Source organism: Quercus robur, chromosome 3 (assembly GCF_932294415.1).
Source record: "Quercus robur chromosome 3, dhQueRobu3.1, whole genome shotgun sequence".
Classification (NCBI taxonomy): domain Eukaryota; kingdom Viridiplantae; phylum Streptophyta; class Magnoliopsida; order Fagales; family Fagaceae; genus Quercus; species Quercus robur.
In genome coordinates this window covers 26,583,927-26,604,368 of record NC_065536.1, presented here as the reverse complement: position 1 = coordinate 26,604,368, position 20,442 = coordinate 26,583,927, and the positions used below count along the sequence as shown (strand labels likewise).

At 37.1% G+C, this 20,442-nt stretch overlaps 1 protein-coding gene and 1 pseudogene across 1 annotated transcript in view; one reads left to right on the top strand and one right to left on the bottom strand.

Moving 5' to 3' along the window:
• The first annotated feature begins 717 nt into the window (after positions 1–717).
• LOC126719458 (L-type lectin-domain containing receptor kinase IX.1-like) lies at positions 718–2,979 on the top strand (annotated as a pseudogene).
• A 6,592-nt stretch (positions 2,980–9,571) lies between these two features.
• Positions 9,572–20,442, bottom strand: part of LOC126717631 (uncharacterized) — a 28,886-nt gene continuing 18,015 nt past the window's right edge. The window contains exons 9-13 of the mRNA XM_050419462.1: positions 19,233–19,695; positions 18,767–19,144; positions 17,053–17,256; positions 10,633–10,766; positions 9,572–9,934 (exon numbers count right to left, since the gene is read on the bottom strand). Of these exons, the coding sequence (XP_050275419.1) occupies positions 9,760–9,934; positions 10,633–10,766; positions 17,053–17,256; positions 18,767–19,144; positions 19,233–19,695 (1,354 nt within the window). The 3' untranslated portion in view covers positions 9,572–9,759. The remainder of the gene's footprint in view (positions 9,935–10,632; positions 10,767–17,052; positions 17,257–18,766; positions 19,145–19,232; positions 19,696–20,442) is intronic.

The following is a 20,442-nucleotide window of genomic DNA, read 5'->3' as shown; positions in this document are numbered from 1 at the left end:
ACACCCTTGAATTAAATAGCTTTAGGTTTTACTATAGAATTGCAATAAATAAATAAATAAAACTTATTACAATTTTCAACATAGGCTCTTAGCATTTGACTGGTTAATTGAGTAGCTTACTAGCTAACCATTACTATAGTTCTAATAAACACAACGTGTGGTGTCTGCAGGATCTTCGAGAAAGCTGATGGCAATGGAGCCCTTAATGCTACGTGCAAGATCATGGAACAATCGCCAATAATGGGTTTTACACCCAATTCTATTACCTGCATTATATCATTCATTCAAGAAAAACATATATATAATTAGAATGATCCGCTGCATCACTTTGCCACTCACACTCAGAATCAATTCGTGTATGCATGGCTAAAATTAAGATTTAAAAAAAAAAAAAAAAAAAAAAAAAAAAAAAACAATTATGGACACATTCATACATGAACATACTTATTAAGATGATATGCTCAAATAGTCAAACTTGAATAGTTTCTTCTGTGATAAAATTTTGAAAAATACTAAAGCTACTACATATTTTAATATATAATATTTTTAAACTGATTGTACTGAATGCGATTTGTGAGTTTCAAACACCTAAAATTGAACGTCTGATTTTTTTTTTTTATAGTAAAAATGTCAAATCAATTAATAAATTATAGTATATAATAACATTTGTAATCAACCTAGCATTTTTCCCTAAAATCTTACCCAAAAATCATTTAGATGGATCCGGCCGGCCGGTTGGGCTGCGATAGGTAACAAATAAAAACAAAATTTAAAGGGGAGAGCGAGAAGTGCAGAGCCCACTGTAAACAAAGTTTTGTTTGCACATGGGACCAAGCGGTGGCTTCAATCTAGATCCTCAACATGAAAATGATATACACGTACGATACATAATATGATCAAATGCTTAATTAAAGTTGTCCCAAAGGATTGCTATCCAACTTATCGTTCTCTACGCATTCAACGTAACCATATATGGACATCTCCAACATACATTCTAGCCTTCTTCAATATTAGAAAGTCCATTGTTTTCTCAGTCAACTCTTCATCTTCATCTTCTTTTTATTTCCACTTCCCTCTGCAAACTCAATTTCCTTCAACTTCTTTAGTTTCAATTCAAATGTTGTCAACATAACCTTTCAGGGTGATGCACACTCGCTACCAGAAGGTCTGCAACTCACAAGGGATTCCAGCTACGAGAACAACACCTATAGTGTTGGTCGTGCCTTATATCATGAACAAGTGCACCTTTGGGAACAGCACAGGGAGGCTTGCGGACTTCGAAACTCAATTCTCCTTTAACATCAAATCTATTCATGAGGTTTCTGGTGATGGACTCTCCTTCTTTATTGCACCATTTGGTTCGGACATCCCTAAGAATTCAGATGGTGGGTATCTTGGATTGATTAGTTCTGGTACTCTATCTTCTTTTAACGAGTCTAGCAAAAATAATTTTGTTGCAGTTGAGTTTGACACTTAAAAAAACTGGTGGGATCCAAGTGATAATCATGTAGGAATCGATGTCAATTCCATCAATTCAAGCGTCACATTCAGTCAAGTTAACTTCAGGCCAGCAGCAAGCGCATTGGTACGTTATAACTCAACAACCAAAAATCTGAGTGTGTTCCTTACTCCTTCTGCCGAGAATCTTGACCTCAACTGGAATTATATCCTTTCATTTATAGTTGATTTGAGGACTGTTTTGCCAGAATGGGTTAATGTTGGATTCTCCGCTGCTACAGGTGAGTTCAACCAGTCTCATACAATACTTTCTTGGTCATTCAATTCTAGCTTGAGGGAAGAAGGGATTCATGGGAATACCCTGCCAAACAAAAAAAACGTATTGGTATTGGGGATTGGTTTTGCAGTGAGCTTGGTTGCAGTCATGAGTTGTGGATTAGTTCTACCTTGGTTCATCTGTTGGAGAAAAAAGGAAAGGGGGAGAATGGAAGAGTTTATTGATGATATGTGTATGGGTGATGAAATTTGTGCAGGAACTGTGCCAAGGAGGTTCACTTACCTTGAACTTAGCCGTGCAACAAACAACTTTGTTGAAGAAGGGAAGCTTGGAGAGGGAGGCTTTGGAGGTGTCTACAAGGGTTTGTTATGCGAATCTAACACAGAAGTTGCTGTTAAGGTCTCAAAAGAATCAAAACAAGGAAAAAATGAGTACATATCAAAAGTGAACATCATTACTCATCTAAGACACAGGAACTTGGTTCAGCTTATTGGTTGGTGTCATAAACGGAATGAGTTTCTTCTTGTGTATGAATACATGCCTAATGGAAGCCTTGATTCTCATTTATTTGGAGCAAAAATTACACTAACTTGGCCAATGAGGTATAAAATAGCATAGGGATTAGCTGCTGCACTGTTGTACCTTCATGAAGAGTGGAATATAAAGTCTAGTAATATCATATTAGATTCAAATTTCAATGCCAAGCTTGGCGATTTCGGCCTTGCACGACTTGTAGACCATGAGTTGGGCTCACAAACAACTGTTTTGGCAGGTACCACGGGCCACCTAGCTTCGAAGTGTTTCACCACTAGCAACACTTCTAAAGAGTCTGATATTTATAGTTTTGGTGTTGTTTTCCTTGAGATTGCATGTGGAAGAAAGCCAATTGAGCCACAGGCAGAACCAAACAAGGTAAGGCCTGTAGGGTGGGTGTGGGATCTCTAGGGAAAAGGCCAACTATTTCAAGCCGATTATAACAAATTAAGTTTGAAATTTCTAAGCGGAAAATGGAGTGTTTAATGGTAGTTGGCTTGTTGCCATCCTGATCCGTCAATCCGACCCTCTATAAGGCAAGTGATGCACGCTCTTAATTTTGAAGCCCCTTTTCCCAAACTTCCATCAAAGTTGCCAATGCCAATGTACTTTGGACATCCATTGCATGTAACGCTCACACCCCAAACCTACTAGGGCCAACTGCATGAGAAAACTATCCATTAAGAAAAACTTGTAAATTTTATTTTCATATAGGGCATTCTTAGGAAATTCTCTTCATTTAGGTTTCCATATCATCAAACAATTGAATTTATGTTAAGTATTGATTCATTATGATGTGTTAATAGGTAGATGCATGCATTTATTTCTATTCACTAATTAACTTGTCCAAGTAATTTATATGGTTCTCTCTCTCTCTCTCTCTCTCTCTCTCTATATATATATATATATATAGTACAAGTGTAACTTTTTGTCATTTTAATTACATCACTCTATTTTTTATTGGTTTACTATATTCAATATCGCATCATTGAATTACACATTTTCATTTTTGTTAATACAAATACTAAATTTTGTGTTAATCGGATATTATTTCCTATATGATATAATATTTTACACATATTACAAATAAAATAGCAACTAATATTAGTTATCTTTTTAGTTTACATGTATAATTTAAATAGACAATGTAATATCTGACCAACAATTTAAATATTTTTACTCAATTTAATATCATAATATAAATCAAAATCAATTTCCCAAATACAATCAATGAAGTGTAATATAGTTTAAATTAATCCCTGTACCATAAAGATAATTTCCTATTACAATTTTCAAAATGAAGTAATAGCATATTGGCTAGTTCATAAAATATTAGCCTCCTAATATCACTCATCACTATAAGTGAGAGCTCAATAGTCTATAGATATTAACAAAGCTTGCAACTCAAGTCATGTATCTCACAAAATACACACTTTACAATGGTATAACTGCAAGTGACATCTAAACTGTCACTATGATAAATATAGTTCAACGTTATACCATAAACCTCTTTGGAATAAGCAATCACAAGAACAAATCTAGTTCTTGCACACCTAGGATCGATCCACAAACTCTAAGAGCCTTTAGTAAAAGTAACATCCCATGAGTAATGCACAAAAGATGTTTTTGACCATTGGATACTAGAAAAACGGTTTATAATTTGACAATGTTGGTGCATAACACCTTACTACCTCAGCTCCAAACCCGAATCTTGAAATGTCGACTATATGTTTCTGTGGGGCCTGATAATTTGCGGCCCAAGCTCACTCCTCGTTTGGGCCCAAGGCCCAGGCCGAGGAGAGCAGTCTTCCAAGGACGCCTAATGAAAGCCCAAGAAGGGCACGAGGACCTGGCCGAGGACAGTCTTACGCTCGGCACCTCCCAAAACACCCGGGAAAAGAGGCAAACTCGGTACAGGGAAAGGGCAAGAGTAAAAGCCGCCAACACAGTAATACGGAATTCTACATCTGACAAGCCCATACCTAAAACCATGCCCTTGTGCTTTTTCAGCAACCCCCAACCACTCTAGGTATGGGATGACTGGACAGGCCTGTACCCCAAAAAAGTAATATTAACATGTGGACACAAAAAGGGGAATGGAACACTGATATAAAAGGAAAAGGAAACAAAGCCAAAAGAGGAGGCCGGGGGGTGGGCAGGAAGCTTAAGTCTTAGAACTCTTGCTAATGGACGGTTTAGTTAGTCCAGCCAAGCCCGCCCATGCAGTATTTCCTGTAGGAACTACGACTAAACCGCTCACCTGTGCCCAAGATCATACCTTTCAAGCCCACTCTCTATAAATCATATTGTTGGGGCCTTTTATATGCGAGCCCAACGTCGTTCATGGGTCGTTAAAAATCGTGCTCTTACAATTGGCGCCGTCTGTGGGAAGGTTTGTGTCTTGGCATAGGCGATGGTTTGAGACAGTACCCTTGTCATTTCTACCAGCCAATTACAGTGTTCTAGCGTAAAGCTTCGTTAGGGGCTATGATTCTTGACTAGGGGCTACACTTTATAGCGTCGGCCACGCAGATGGTTCAAGGGGCTCGGCCGAGGATCTAATTCCCCTAAAGCCAAGGCCCCATAGTTGAGAAAAACAAACTACAAGTTTTGGACAGAACCAAGGCCTTGTATGGTCCTCAGACTCAAGCCTCTGGGGAAACCAACTACTTAGACGTAAAACTACAAGTTTTGGACAGAACCAAGGCCTTGTATGGTCCTCGGACTCAAGCCTCTGGGGAAACCAACTACTTAGAAGAAAAACTACAAGTTTTGGACAGAATCAAGGCCTTGTATGGTCCTCGGACTCAAGCCTCTGGGGAAACCAACTACTTAGACGAAAAACTACAAGTTTTGGACAGAACCAAGGCCTTGTATGGTCCTCGGACTCAAGTCTCTGGGGAAACCAACTACTTAGAAGAAAAACTATAAGTTTTGGACAGAACCAAGGCCTTGTATGGTCCTCGGACTCAAGCCTCTGGGGAAACCAACTACTTAGAAGAAAAACTACAAGTTTTGGACAGAACCAAGACTCAAGTCTCTGGGGAAACCAACTACTTAGAAGAAAAACTACAAGTTTTGGACAGAACCAAGGCCTTGTATGGTCCTCGAACTCAAGCCTCTGGGGAAACCAACTACTTAGAAGAAAAACTACAAGTTTTGGACAGAACCAAGGCCTTGTATGGTCCTCGGACTCAAGCCTCTGGGGAAACCAACTACTTAGACGAAAAACTACAAGTTTTGGACAGATTCAAAGCCTTGTATGGTCCTCGGACTCAAGCCTCTGGGGAAACCAACTACTTAGAAGAAAAACTACAAGTTTTGGACAGAACCAAGGCCTTGTATGGTCCTCGGACTCAAGCCTCTGGGGAAACCAACTGCTTAAGAGGAAAATTGCAGGGTCTAGACACAGCCTGGACGATATATGGCCCTAAGAGTCTACCCCAGATGAGAGCTATCCATTGATAGCTGGGTTAATTCCCAGCCTGACTGAAATCCGCGGCCTGCCCTCGGATCCTCGATACCAAGGGAATTGGTGCAACTGTTATAGGGCCAGGTGTTATTAAAACACGGCCAAAGCCCCTCACTGCTCGGCAGCCCCCTCGGAGGGCATATTTAGTATTTATCGTTCTCGGACGATCGCTGCGCCTGTGTTATGGGGCATTAAGCCGTTATCTCGGTTAGTCTTCTGAGTTTAACTTACTGGAAATTATCGTTATTATACTTGATAATATTTGATAACGCCGATAAATTCAGATTGGTAAGGTTCTGTTTCAAAATTTCCTGCTCTAAATATCACTAAAGGAAAATACATACATAGCACACCCATTCACAAAGTAATTGCTGCCGAAAGGAAAAGTATTTAGAAAGGAATAAACTCATCTTTTATTAAGACAAAGAAATAGTATAGTGTACAATGAAAAGCTGGAATAAGCTTATACTAAAGCTAATTACGTAAGCGAAAAGAAGAAATACAAGAGAATGAAGAGAAAGCCGAAGAAGAAGTGCAGAGGAGAGGTTGGCTGCTGTTCCAAGATGTTGTCTAAGGAAACCATTCCTCAACACTTTTACATGCCCATAACTCAGGCAGCCAAAGAACCCAACTTGGGGCCTGCACCGTTGAAGAAAAGGTGCAGGGAACCTGGCCCCAGGCTAGCACCGCTAGAAGAAAGGGTGCAGAGAGCCGGAAGTGGAGGAGCCTCCGTATAACCACGCCTGCGATAGTGCAGACGGCGCTGATGGGGGAAAACCTTACTTCTGACGCGTCAAGAATCTGACGCGACCAGTACCTGCTTCAGATTTTGGCTAAAAGAAGGAGAGATATCATCCCCATCTTACTAAAATGGAAGATCATCTTGAGTCTGTGTCTACCTTGTCCAGACCACATCACCTTGAGCCTCGGAGGGACCCGGCGCCTCTGCGGCGGGTGTAGTTCCTTCACCCCTACACGTGCCTTAGGCATATTGCACTAAGGGTGGGAAACGCTAAGTATGGAGACTGTGATTATGGCTGAAGGATTACGGTTGTGAAGAAAATTGAGGGGTTTGTATGTAAGAGGAGTAACCTCTTGTCCTGCTTATTTAAAGGGAAAGGAGGAGATATTTAATTTACGCAGAGTTCCAAGGAACACTACGGACAAGAAGGACTTGGCTCGGTCTCCAACGCCATCTGCAACCATAAAATTAAAAGATCCTCGTGAAGGCGCGTCTCGAGCACTGTGGCATTAGAGAATGCCGTGTGACTAAAATTTAAAGGGGCACCTCTTATAATTCGGTGCATCTTCTATGCAAATGGAAAGGCACAGACATCAATGAGGTACAGAACTTGAGCGAATCATGATGTGAGCCCAACATAACCAAAACCCTCCTCCCCAACTAGAGTCGGGCAGCAGGATTTTGAGGAGCTATTGTGAGGCCTGATAATTTGCGACCCAAGCTCACTCCTTGTTTGGGCCCAAGGCCCAGGCCGAGGAGAGCAGTCTTCCAAGGACGCCTAATGAAAGCCCAAGAAGGGCACGAGGACCTGGCCGAGGACAGTCTTACGCTCGGCACCTCCCAAAACACTCGAGAAAAGAGGCAAACTCGGTACAGGGAAAGGGCAAGAGTAAAAGCCGCCAACATAGTAATACGGAATTCTGCATCTGACAAGCCCATACCCAAAACCATGCCCTTGTGCTTTTTCAGCAACCCCCAACCACTCTAGGTATGGGATGACTGGACAGGCCTGTACCCCAAAAAAGTAATATTAACACGTTGACACAAAAAGGGGAATGGAACACTGATATAAAAGGAAAAGGAAACAAAGCCAAAAGAGGAGGCCGGGGGGTGGGCGGGAAGCTTAAGTCTTAGAACTCTTGCTAATGGACGGTTTAGTTAGTCCAGCCAAGCCCGCCCATGCAGTATTTCCAGTAGGAACTACGACTAAACCGCTCACATGTGCCCAAGGTCATACCTTTCAAGCCCACTCTCTATAAATCATATTGTTGGGGCCTTTTATATGCGAGCCCAACGCCGTTCATGGGTCGTTAAAAATCGTGCTCTTACAGTTTCTATTTCAATTAGAGTTTACTCGTAATTTTTCTTTTCCAATACTATAATTACATATTCCTTTTAAATTTTATTTAAAAATTAAAGTGGCAATTCCATCCGTAGAATGTTTCTAAACAGGGGTATGATATGTAGATAATCAATTTCTCACCTTAAGAGACCCTAAAATTGAATTATATAAAAGTTACTGCCAAAGAATCAATATGCAATTTCGCATCTCATTTATCAGAGAAACACTTACAAAGAGAATAGATTCTCCTTCTCATCCACAAATCTTATCTTGATAGTTAACTAGGCATGTCACTACACTGTAACAAATACAATTGCACAAATTATTGCTGTCATTCTTCTCTAAATATGCAATAGATATTTGCTACCAATATCAAATCTGACCCCAACTCTGGAACAACAATCAAAGAAAATGGCACATTGTAATACATAGTGCTCAATAGTAAAGATGTAGTCATTAAAGACTTTTCTATGGATGTAGGCCTTCATACCAAACCACACAAACCTCTCTCTTTCTTTCTCTCTAAATCTTTTATTTTTTTCAATTTATTATTGCTATCAAAGCTATGTTCAAATGTATCTTTTCTCACACAATAATGCCTACAAACATAGTTGTCAAAACGTAAATCGTATTGTGAATCGATTTCTTATTTTTATTTATTGTGTATCGTATCGTGTCATGTATCATATTGTATCATGTATAATAAGATACACAAACACTTAATAAAATTTATAAAAAATTATAAATATATATATATATATATATAAAAGGTAAAATCATTTTAAATTTTGAATATATTCCACTAATGCCTAATTTACCATCACTTATATAATAATATTTGACAAACTAACTAAATAAATTAGACTACCATGTGTTTATAAAATACACATTCAAATTGATTAAACTCAAAAGTGATAATACATTACAAATAACTCAAAATATTAAATTTTTTTCATCATATTCATCATCTTGCCTAATCAACTTCATCTAAGTCAAAGCTATCATGATGTTCATCATTTTACAAACTTATTTCTTCATTGAAATTTTCTTAATCATCATCAACATTTAGTATCTCTTGTTCATTTATTTTAATAATTTAATATATATATATATACACACACACGCATATATATTTCTTCTTGGCATTCTAGTTTCTTAGACTTATTAGAATAATAATAAAAATTAAAAATAATTATATTATTAGTTAATATAATATTCATAGAATCATAGTATAGAAAAAAAAAAAATTTAAATAAGAAAGTGAAAGTGAAATTTAAGTATATAGTCCAAATTTTGTAAAAGAAAGGGGGAAAAAAACAAAGACTTATGGACTTGTTATTTTATTAGACTAAATTAAGTACCTAGTAATTTTATGTCCAAAACAAGTATAACAACTTAACTTATGTCTATGTATCATACAAAACGTACAATTTTATGAAACGATACAATTTATATGATACGCACAATATATCGTACAATTCATGAGCACTTCCCATACACCTTACAATATGAAACTTTACACAATACGTATCAAGTATCGTATATCATACAATACTGACAACTATGCCTAGAGGTACATTAATGAATAGCACTTTCAAAATGTTAGTGTAGACACATGAATGCACATGAATTTGATTAGCGTCAGTGATTTGGTTAATTTGAGGATCTCAATTAGAAATTGAAAAGTTTTAATTCAAGAGTTACGCGATTGTTTGGGAAACGATCAGGTTTCATCTGGATGTCATATGCACAAGATATATTCTTATTAATTATACCATATTTGTGTTTATTGAAACCTAAACTACAGTTACCAAATTCTGTTATGAATTTGTGGCACTAGAATCTGCTACCTACTTAATTGCATGGCAACTTGACAAATACTATTCGCTATGACTCAGACTATGCATAAAGGGAGATAAAAGCCTAAACCACGGCTATGATGTTGCATCATTCACTGCAATATCAATCATTTGCCTAGCAGAAATCACTTTGTCCAATGTTTGGTCTGGAACCGTGATCCCAGATGTCTCCAAGTCTGCAACAATTGCAATGGCTGCATCTAGTTCCCCAAGATCGAGACATAACAAGATGATTTCATCGTAAAGCTGACTGCAATAGAGGAAACACAATAAGATAAGTTTTATGGTAATGATTTCAAATAGCCAAAAAGATATGCAATTTTAAGGCTTTTTTGGATTGGACTTTTTTCTGATGAATTACACAACCACGATGAAGTTTCTAAGTTTCCATTCTCATACATACATACATACATACATATATATATACACACACACACACATATATATATATATGCATTGTATCCAAATGCAAGAAAACTACTAAAATGCTAAAAAAAAGAATCACGTTGCATCAATCTAATGCATGGACAATTTAGGGCCCGTTTGGATTGAGGGAGGAGTGGAGTAGAGAGTAGAGTAGAGCCAGTTGAAAATAGGCTAATTTTGGGTCATTTCTACTCTACTCTATTTTACTCCCCCTCAATCCAAACGGACCATTAGAGAAAGTCCATCCATGGTGTCCCACTAATCATGCACCTCTTAAATTGCATTCTTTTGTGGATATTGCTCTATAAAGAGATCAAGTTTATCCATGCAAGATTTTCAACCTTTTCTTAATGGGCATATAAGCAAACTTCCAAAATTGATATAGCAAACAACACAGATGTGATGCCCAGCACAAGGAAAGTGGTCAAACTGAATCTAGAAAATCGCATCTCTCATAATCTTTCTTTACTAGCAAATCAAAAAAATATGATCTTTCTTTATCTGTAAAGACCAGGATCTTACCTCCCAAATACATAGCCAAGACTGTGCGTTATCTGCAGGATCTTCAAGAAAGCTGATGGCAACGGAGCCTTTATTGCTGCGCGTAATATCATGGCACAATCGCCAATAGTGGGATTTCCACCCAATTCTATTACCTGAATTATATCATTAAAAAAATAATAATAATAAAAAAAAAAACATAATTACAGAAGATGCTTGTAAGGCAATGGTAAAGTTTCCACATCAATGAAATCACTAGTGAATCCTTCAAGCCTAGGTTTTAATATACTATTAATACATGATATACACATCAAGTTAAGAAAATTCATATATTTATATATAACAAACTTTTTTTGATTTGATAGTTAGAATTGGGGAGGGAAGGGAGGGGGTGGATTTGGCCCATGGATGTCTCCATTGAAAACACTAGGAGATGCCAATTAAGTTACAAGGCTCTTGGCAAAACAAGTGTCAAAACACACATGTTTTGATAAATTTAGCGTTAATCAAAACATTAACTTACTAAAGATTTTTACTACACTTTTGCTCAACCACTGTCCTGATAAGGGAGGACTCATAAAGCCCTTTTGAATCACTAGGAAAGTGTTAACAACAAAACATCAATATTTCATTTTCTGTTCAGCAGCAGAATTTAAACCAAGACCTTCCCAACCTCAACGACCCCCTTCCTACCTTAGTTTTGCTTACTAAAAATAAATGTGATACTTAGGGGTATTACTGAGAACATCAGCTTGTACATATTAATTACTTTTGAAAATTTTTAATGCATCAATTATGTTCAAATAGGACTTGATGCTGTAACTCTAGATCAATGCTAGCCTCTAGGTAGTAACTCTTTGATCAAAGATTGATTTTTTTTGCTTTTTTTATTGGTAAGTTACACATGAACCCAATGGATCTTGAACCACAACTTCACCCTCCACCAAGAACTTTTAAGGGAATGAGGTACCATTTGAGCTAGAGCTCATAGGCAAACTCTCAGGTAAGTTCCAATGCAGCCAATGGGTTTTCCGGACAGTAAAAGTATTTAGAAAAACAAGTCAATTCTTCCATCTCTTGGGTTGAACAATGTTTTCAACATAGTCAAAGGCAACCTTAAGGCACAAAGGCCTTGTACTGCCCGAGACATGAGGTGACAAAAAGGCACTGGACTGACTAGAGAGAGGAGCCAAATTCTCAATATAGTTTAGGTTTTACAACAAGATTAGAATAAAAGCAATTATAAATTTAAAAAGTAAACGAGGGAGGGAGGGGAATTAGGCTCTAGCCTTAGCACCATGCCTCGCCCGGGTGCCAAGGCAAGTGCCTGGCTCACCTTTGACACTTCCATGGATGTATCTCAACAAAAATAGATATTTACTAATTAGGTTCATTCCTGCTCTAGTCACTAGTAAGCACAGATACAAATATGCACTATAATATATACAAAAAGTTCGTATAGCATTAAAAAAATATAAAAAAATTAAGCTATGTTAGTAAAACACACTCTTCATCCCATTTTGATGGTCCTCAAAAATTCTTGTGCCCAACTACTATCGTCCACTTGAATATGTAGTCAAACCAAAAATGTTAAACAAATATATAAAATCTGAAAAATCCACTAAATAGCCATTATAGATGTTTAGACTTTAGAATGTATTATTTTAGTCCGCAAATTGCAAAACAATGCAGGAAAATTCAAAAAATAAAAAACCACAAGTTTCAGGGGTATATTAATATTCAATTTAAAAGTCAATAAATTGAAATAGAGGGAGTATTAAGTAAATAAATATGTTGCTAATGAGATCAAACTCAAATAGCATTTCCTCTTCTCACAAGAATGTGTAGATGGTGACATAGTGAGTTCAAAATCAGTAATAAAAAGATTATGCGCATCTAGAAAAATAACATTGTCACACGAGAGAATTTGAGAAGTGGCAGTTACCACCTGCGGTTTAGGAACATGACACTTCTTTTTTATATATAAGTAAATTTATCATATTCTTTATAAAAAAAATAAAAACAACCTACCTCATGAACAATACAAAGCACAAGAATGTCTAAAGAATTACAATTAACAGATTGAATTGGCAAACTCGGTGGCAGTACCACTGTCACTGAGATCCAGAACAGTCAATCCTTCAACAAGTAAGAGATGAAAGCCTCAACTACCTATCATAAAAAAAATAAATAAATAAAAAGAGATGAAAGCCTCAACTACACTTCCGAGCCTTCCACATGTTCAAAAAGGTACAGGGATTCCACTCCCACCACAAAAGCCAATTAACTGCAAAAAATACTATACGTGGCTGCACCCAATTAACTGCAAAAAATACTAAGCACATGGCCCCATATCGCATAGGCAAAATCACAATAAAGTAACAAATGTTCCACTGATAAACAAATTTGGTTCCTATCATATTACATAAACAGCACCAGTATTATAATGCGATTCCTATCTAAGGTTATCATTAGCCAAAATCTTCCCCCACACTACAAAGAAGAAGCTACCCACTTTGGGTCTTTGGCACAACAAATTCCTCTCAATGGGAAAGAGATCTCTCTTGGGGCTTGGCTTGCAGCACACCATAGTATGATCGCACATCATACACCCCCGTACCTCGCAAACTCCATCTCATTCTATTAGGACCTATCCTCCTTCGTATATTTGAAAGCAATGATCCAATCTGGGAAACGACCAAATCCAACTCCCAGTCATTAAAACTGTTTATAAAGCAAACAACCTAGTGTTTCTCTCTCCCTCAGTATTGCATTCCAAGTATGAAGCCACTAAAGTGTCCTGGTCAACTACCAAACAGTAAAAGGGTAGATCTCCACACCACTTATCAGTTATTATGCCAAAATCGTACACATTCTCTATTCCCCACCTCAAAATGCATAAATTCATCCTACCCTACAATGAAACTCTTTCCATAAGCTACATCAAATCATCTATGATTTCTACAGTGGCTTTCATTCTCCAACCACCCCCCATCCACCCCATGCTTTAATGCAATGACCCATCTCCACAAATGAGTCTCTTCCTCCCCAAAACGCCATCACCATCATGCATTCACAATTTAAAGGTTCGATTGAATCAACAAATTCTAGATTTCAATATGTTTTTCTATCTGATACGGATACAAGAAGTGTGACCTAGTGATCCCCTACAGTGATGAAGCTTGTCCAACATAAAATCCAATGCAGCCAAAAACGACAAAAGACAAAATTGCAAGTGTTCCTGTAACTAATTATAAATCTAAAATATTTTTCAGACATTTGATATTTGTGAAATTAACAAGCTACATTTGAGGTTTGTCATTGACAAAAGGGTAGACTACATTTTTGATATAGAGTCAAGGAAGAATATCACTGCTGTTTTGACTAAGAAGGCTTAACTAATTATTTATCAAAATAAAAAAATCCAGAACAAACAAGAAGGGTACTTTTGAAAGATCACTAAGACCAATACAAGGAAAAAAAACTGAAAAAGCTGCCCTCACCCCAGTCTCTAAAGGGGCTTAAGCACTCTGCTCATATAAGCCCCTTTAGAGATTGGGGCAAGTCATGAGCTTACTTCGAGTTTTCATGACTCTAGTGGTAACACATGACAGGAAAATGACATGATTCTTAAGGAGTACATGACGGCCATGTATGTAAGGGGCCTTTTCTTGCTTGTTGCGCCCACTTACCCCTGTTTTCTTAGTTTTTTCATTAAGGAACTCAAGTTTAGCCTTTTGACAACCTTACTAATAGAAACGAGCTAGCGTGCAATGGCTTTCTCTGATATGGGCTCGCTTCTTCAATCTCTGCTTGCTGCTTTTCATTTTGATAGGGTTCATTCCCGTCAATACCAAGAGCCCTCGAGTCCGCTTTGGTTAGGGAAGGCATTAGGTTGGTTGATCACTATTCGCCTCATTAGTGTAAAGCATAACATGAAGCAGATATCAAATCAGTGATTGTTTGGATTGCTGTGTGAACCCCGCAGGGCCACTTTCCTTATTTCGACCATGAGCGCCCGTGCAGGGGGGGGGGGGGGGGGGGTGCAAATCCTTATTCCTACTTTTCAATAGGCTTCTTTCCCTCCTTTTAGCCAGTAAATTTTGGCCTCACCATTTCAGAAAAGAGGAAAGATCTTCTCCGTATAAACTGGCACACTAAAAACATTATCCAATTTGATCAACACTTCAACTAATTGCATACAAAAAGTATCCATTTATAAATGCATACAGTAGCTAAGGCTGCAAACTGATAAAGCTACTAGCAGGTGCCTTCGAATTTGCAATGTTACGATTGGTGCATGATTCCTCAACTCCCAAAACCTAAAGAATCCAAACAGCCAAGATTCCTCAACTCCCAAAACCTAAAGAATCCAAACAGCCAAACCACCATGGACCCCCCCTCTCTCGCTCTCTCACTCTCTCTCTCTCTCTCGCTCCTCTTTTTTTTTTTTTTTTATAAGTAATAAGTTTTTTTGATATCAAAAAGGAACACCCTAGTACACAGGGAGTGTACAAGGGGTCAAGAAATCAAATACAATAATTGCAAGAATCTAGGAAATCAATAAAAGGGAATGATTGTTTTTGCAAAGCAAACAACCAATCCACTAAAGTTCTAAAAAAGAATAGCTTGAGGTCCAGAATAGATCTCTCAATATCTTCAAAACATCTACTATTTCTCTCCCTCCAAAGACACCCCATTAAGCAATGAGGAATGATGGACCAAATATAACCATTTCGATGACGACCAAAGTTGCCTTACCAACACCCTAACAGCCCCAAAACAGTATGCGGCATAACCCAAGTTACTCCAAATAAACCCAAAACCATAGACCATAGATCCATAGCAATGGGACAACGAAGGAAGAGATGGTCAACCGATTCACCATTGCTCTTGCACATGTAGCACCAATCCAAAATCCACACCTTCCTTTTTCGTAAATTATCAATCGTCAAGCATTTCCCTAAGGCAATAGTCCAAACAAAGAAAGCTACTCTCTTTTATCTTGAAGACGGAAGAGTGATTGTGACAGCATTTTGACGTAAAGTTGAGCAATTTTTAGGGAGTTTTAAAGCAATAAAGTGAGTTGTGATAGGCAGAGAGAGAAAGAGATGGGTATCTGATCTCCAATCTTTCACTTATATAAGGAAACCCTTAGACCTAAGACACCTTTTTTCTACATTTTCTTTTGTTTTTTTATAAGTACTTTTTTCTACGTTTTCCATGTGGTCAGCAACAAGAAGGCAAACTTTAGGCTTTCATGTTGATTAAAAATTCAAATACTCAAAAAAATATCAGACTATATGCTGAATTGAGAATTCAATTGGAATCAATTGAATTCAAACATATTTGTTGCCTTAAGAACTACTGTATCGCAATCAGGATTGCAATTTTAAGCCATTATAAGGTTAACTGGTTGAGAAATCCATCACGCATTCAGGACTTCAATTGAAGTGAGGCTCAATCTCTATTCAAGCATGGGTCTACTTGACAAATTTAATGAACCAAACTGAGCCAAGCTCAAGCCGATAGCTTTTTCACAAGCCAAGCTAAAGTTTGGTAATCAAAGCTTAATTCAAGATTGAAGGCAAGAGATATAGTTTCTTCATCAAGAATAACTTCAAGTAGCTCAGGGCTTAATGCCGCTTGGCTCCTTGGCAGCAATGGTTGCAGCTCCAATTTTTAACAACTACTCAACGATAGGGCAAAAGAAAAGTGAATTCAAGGAACCACATGACAGGCAGTCAGGCACACAAAGAAAGAGACATGCCATTATTTGCGGAGTAGGGGTTTTGATTTCATTGATTGATGCATCATGTGTCATTGCTATGGGGAGACAGTGGATCATTTGTTGCTACATTGTGACAAGGCTCATCATTTGTGGAGTTTTGTCTTTAGAACTTATGGGATTTCATGGGTCCTCTCAAGATCAGTCGCAAATTTCATTTTTGGTTGGTGGAATTGTTGGGGAAGCATTCATCTAACATTTGGAATTTAGTTCCGTTGTGTTTGATGTGGTGTATTTGAAGGGAACGTAATCAGTGTACTTTTGAGGATTTAGATAGATCCAATGACCAGTTGCTTGCTTTTTTTACTAGTTCACGTTTTGATTGGTCTAAAGCATGGGGACTCACATCTAGTGAATCTCTCCCTTTGATTCTTAGCTCTCTATTTCTTTGTAATTAGTTTCTTTTCTTTGTTCCTGCTTTTCTCTCTTTATTGTAATCTTTGATATGCTTTGTCCTTCTTTGCATAAAGTAGTTTTTTGAATATACTTTTTTCTTACATATCAAAAGAAAAAAAAAAAAAAAAGAGGGGGCGAAAGGGAGGGGAGGGAGTGAACAAAGGATTAGGTTGTGGAAGAAATATTGTGCTCATCAAAAATAAGGATTACTAATGTCACGTGCAAAGAAAAAAGCGAGAAAAAGGTATTGGACTTGCCTTCAGCATAACTTTAACTGCCAACTCAACTTCCCATTCTTGCGACCATCTTCGAGGAGTTACATTTTTTAGTTCTCTCTCCCATGTCCAACCCCATGCGTCAGCTAATGTATACATGTCTGACACATCAAACACCTTCCTTTTTCTCAGCTCCTTAAATGCCTCAAATATATCCTCAGGAAACCAGTCCTCATCATCATCGTCCTGCATCCATATACAGAACATATTCTAAGGTAAGATTATAGGTCCAAAGACAGATTGTGGTCCTATTCCACAGCTAGTGGAACCCTAATAACAAAAGCAAAAAACCAATATACAGAATTCCACACGTAGCATATACTCTTAAAATTTTCAATTAAAGAATCGAAGCACATCCGACCAAGAAACCAGATATGAAAAAGACTATTATTGTAATAATTTAAACATATTATTGACATTGCTTAGATTGAGGAAGCCTATCTAAGTGTACTTGCAGTAAGGCTTGGGAGAATCTGAGTATACAGGATTATCCAAAAGGAAGTATTAGGATTTGTGGTTTGAATTATGATTTGAAAAAATTGAATTTTGATGGATGAAAGAAATTTGAAACATGAAAAACTACTTGCTAGAATTTTCTGGCAAAAAATAAAAGGTTTTGCTTTTAATGATGTTAAGAGGAATGATTTGCTATCTGGAAGGGTGGAAAATTTTAGCGTTTTGGCTTCAAAAGGAATAGAACGAACTAATTTGGGTTTATAAAAGAAGAAAGAAAGACACTAAGTCTAATATGACTTACAACTTTAAATAATCAAATATTCCACTAATACATCCAATCTTCAGCGGATATTCATATTCATAGAAATTATAAAGACAAAAAGACTAGCATTTCTACTTATTGAAAAAAAAAAAAAACTAGCATTTATTTTATTGATAAGTTCAAAAAGATTCATATTATATGTGACAAATCACTAAAAATTTGTAAGTCAAGCTGTAATTTTGGACAGTGACCATTAATTCTGCTACACAAATTTCAGGCCTATATCGATTCTCAGGAAAAAAAAAAATTCAGGTCTATATTCTTTTTCCTTCAACAAAAATATAATTTCATAAAAATTGAATTGGAAGGGCATCAAACCTAGTACACGAGACATATACAAGAAATACACAAAAGTAAATAAAAAAGGAAAAAAAGACCATCCAAATTACAGATATTTACAACTATGAAAAAGGCCCTGGAAGAAAACTCTCAACTCATCATCTAATTGAAATGTGATATAAATAACAGTAATTTTAGTCTAACATTATAAAACAGTTCCTTCAAAAGTCCTAGCATCCCTCTCTACCCATACTCCACATGCATGAAGATATTGTATTCTCACATTTTAGGCTTGTTTTTCTTAATAAAAATTCTTACATTACTTATCAAAAAAAAAACATGCAACTCCTATTGATCGTTGGAATCTGAGTTCTTGAATTGTGCCGCTGTAGTACATTTACAGTGTACTTGGTTGCCTTTTTTTCTTAATAAAAATTCTTACATTACTTATCCAAAAAAAAAAAACATGCAACTCTTCCAGACTTTCATATCTTCTCGTGGAACCGAAACAGTGGCATCAGGTTAAAAAATTAACCTATTGAGTTGATATCAGAAACTAAAACAGCCACCCCCCCCCCCCCCCAACCCCTGAAAAAAGAAAGGAATAGTAAGAAATGAAACCATTACAGACTTTAATACCTCCACTGATATTCGAGAGGATCTTCTCCTCGACTTTTTGGATGAAGTAGTTGTTTGATCAGAATCTTTCAACAATTGAACTCCAATCATTTGAAGTGGCTTTTTGGCTTCGACCCCCTTATCCTTTACCCTGTCTCCATCTTGGCTCTCAGTCTGGTCTACATCCTCCTCCTCATCAGTCTCATCATCCTCCACCTCTTTTGCAGCATCTTCTACATCAGCATCATCCAACACATCTGGAGGTTCTAATTTGCTCATGTCCAGAGGCTTCTCATGATCATCACTAAATCCTTCTCCAAGGAAGCGACGTTTCCAGAACTCTGTATTTCCTTCTTCAAGCTTGATCCGAGATATTAGTTCATCAAGCTCTTCATCAACCTGCCAGATGAAAAAAATACAGATTGATATATGAGTATTCAGGAAATATGTATATGATTTAAGAGTAAATTAATAAGATGAGATTAACCTCTTCTTCTTCCTCCTCAATGGGAGGAACCCATAGAGGCCGACCACGAGAGCGGTTTATTCTCCTTGCTTTTTGCACACGCTGGTAAAGAACATTTCTAGTTCCATCAGTTGGCAGATCTTGTGCTTCTAGTTCTTCCTTCAGTTCAGATACTATCATCTTACTAGCAGCCTTGGGTTTTAAAACGTTCTGATCAGGACCTTTTATGATTTTCTTTAACCATTCCTCCACTCTGATATAATCAGATTCTGATGCATCCCCTAGAGCTGAAGGTCCTTCATTCTGTAAGGTTTTCAAAAGCTTTCGGTGGTGTTCCCTCAAATCCTCAATACATCTTTGTTTAAAGGAGGTTTCAATGGGATTAGAGTATATAAATCCAGCAACATCTGGATCTAGAGGAGTTTTCCCCCTTCTAGGTACCCATCGCTTGCGGTCACCAGTAAGCCCACCCTCTTCAATATACCTGATTCATGTGCATAGACACTCAATACCTTACAGTAAAGTTATGGTCAGGGCATGCATTAGACCAATGGTAAAACAAGCCTGGAAAAAAAATGAAGAAATAAATGATCAAATAAAATATTTGAAGCAAAATAAAACGTCAAAAGTCCCATCAATTTCTATTCAATACTTGAGTTATGATTCCACAAGCAACAGGTAAAGATGCTAGTCCATGAGAATAGGACTCATATAGGCACAGAATAAAGGGTCTTTAATTGGGAAAATGGGAAAAATAATAGATACAATGACCAGAAGGAGAATAAACAAATACACCCTTAAGTGGCTAGGTGAGAAATCTAGGGAAGTTGAACATACAAGATATAAATTACATTATCCATAAAAAGATAAAAATAATAATGGGGAAAGGATAATAGTAGATAAAATTCTTGAAGAATTGTTGAGGTTATGATGATAGAGGATAAAATTTTATTAATAAAACTTGATTTAAGAGAAGAGACAATTAACATAGTTACAGTGTATGTTCCTCAAATAGAGTTGGAAGAAAACATTAAGAAATAAATTTTAAATAGATGAATTGATGCACGTGTTACCAACTTGGATATTTTAATTGGAGAAGACCTGAAGGATAATGTTGGAAAAGAGAGGGGGATATGAATGCAGTAAGGAAGAATCAAGAAATGCCACTTTAGACCTCACAACCGTAAGTGAATTGATATTGATGAACACTTTGATTCAAGAAGAGATTCAC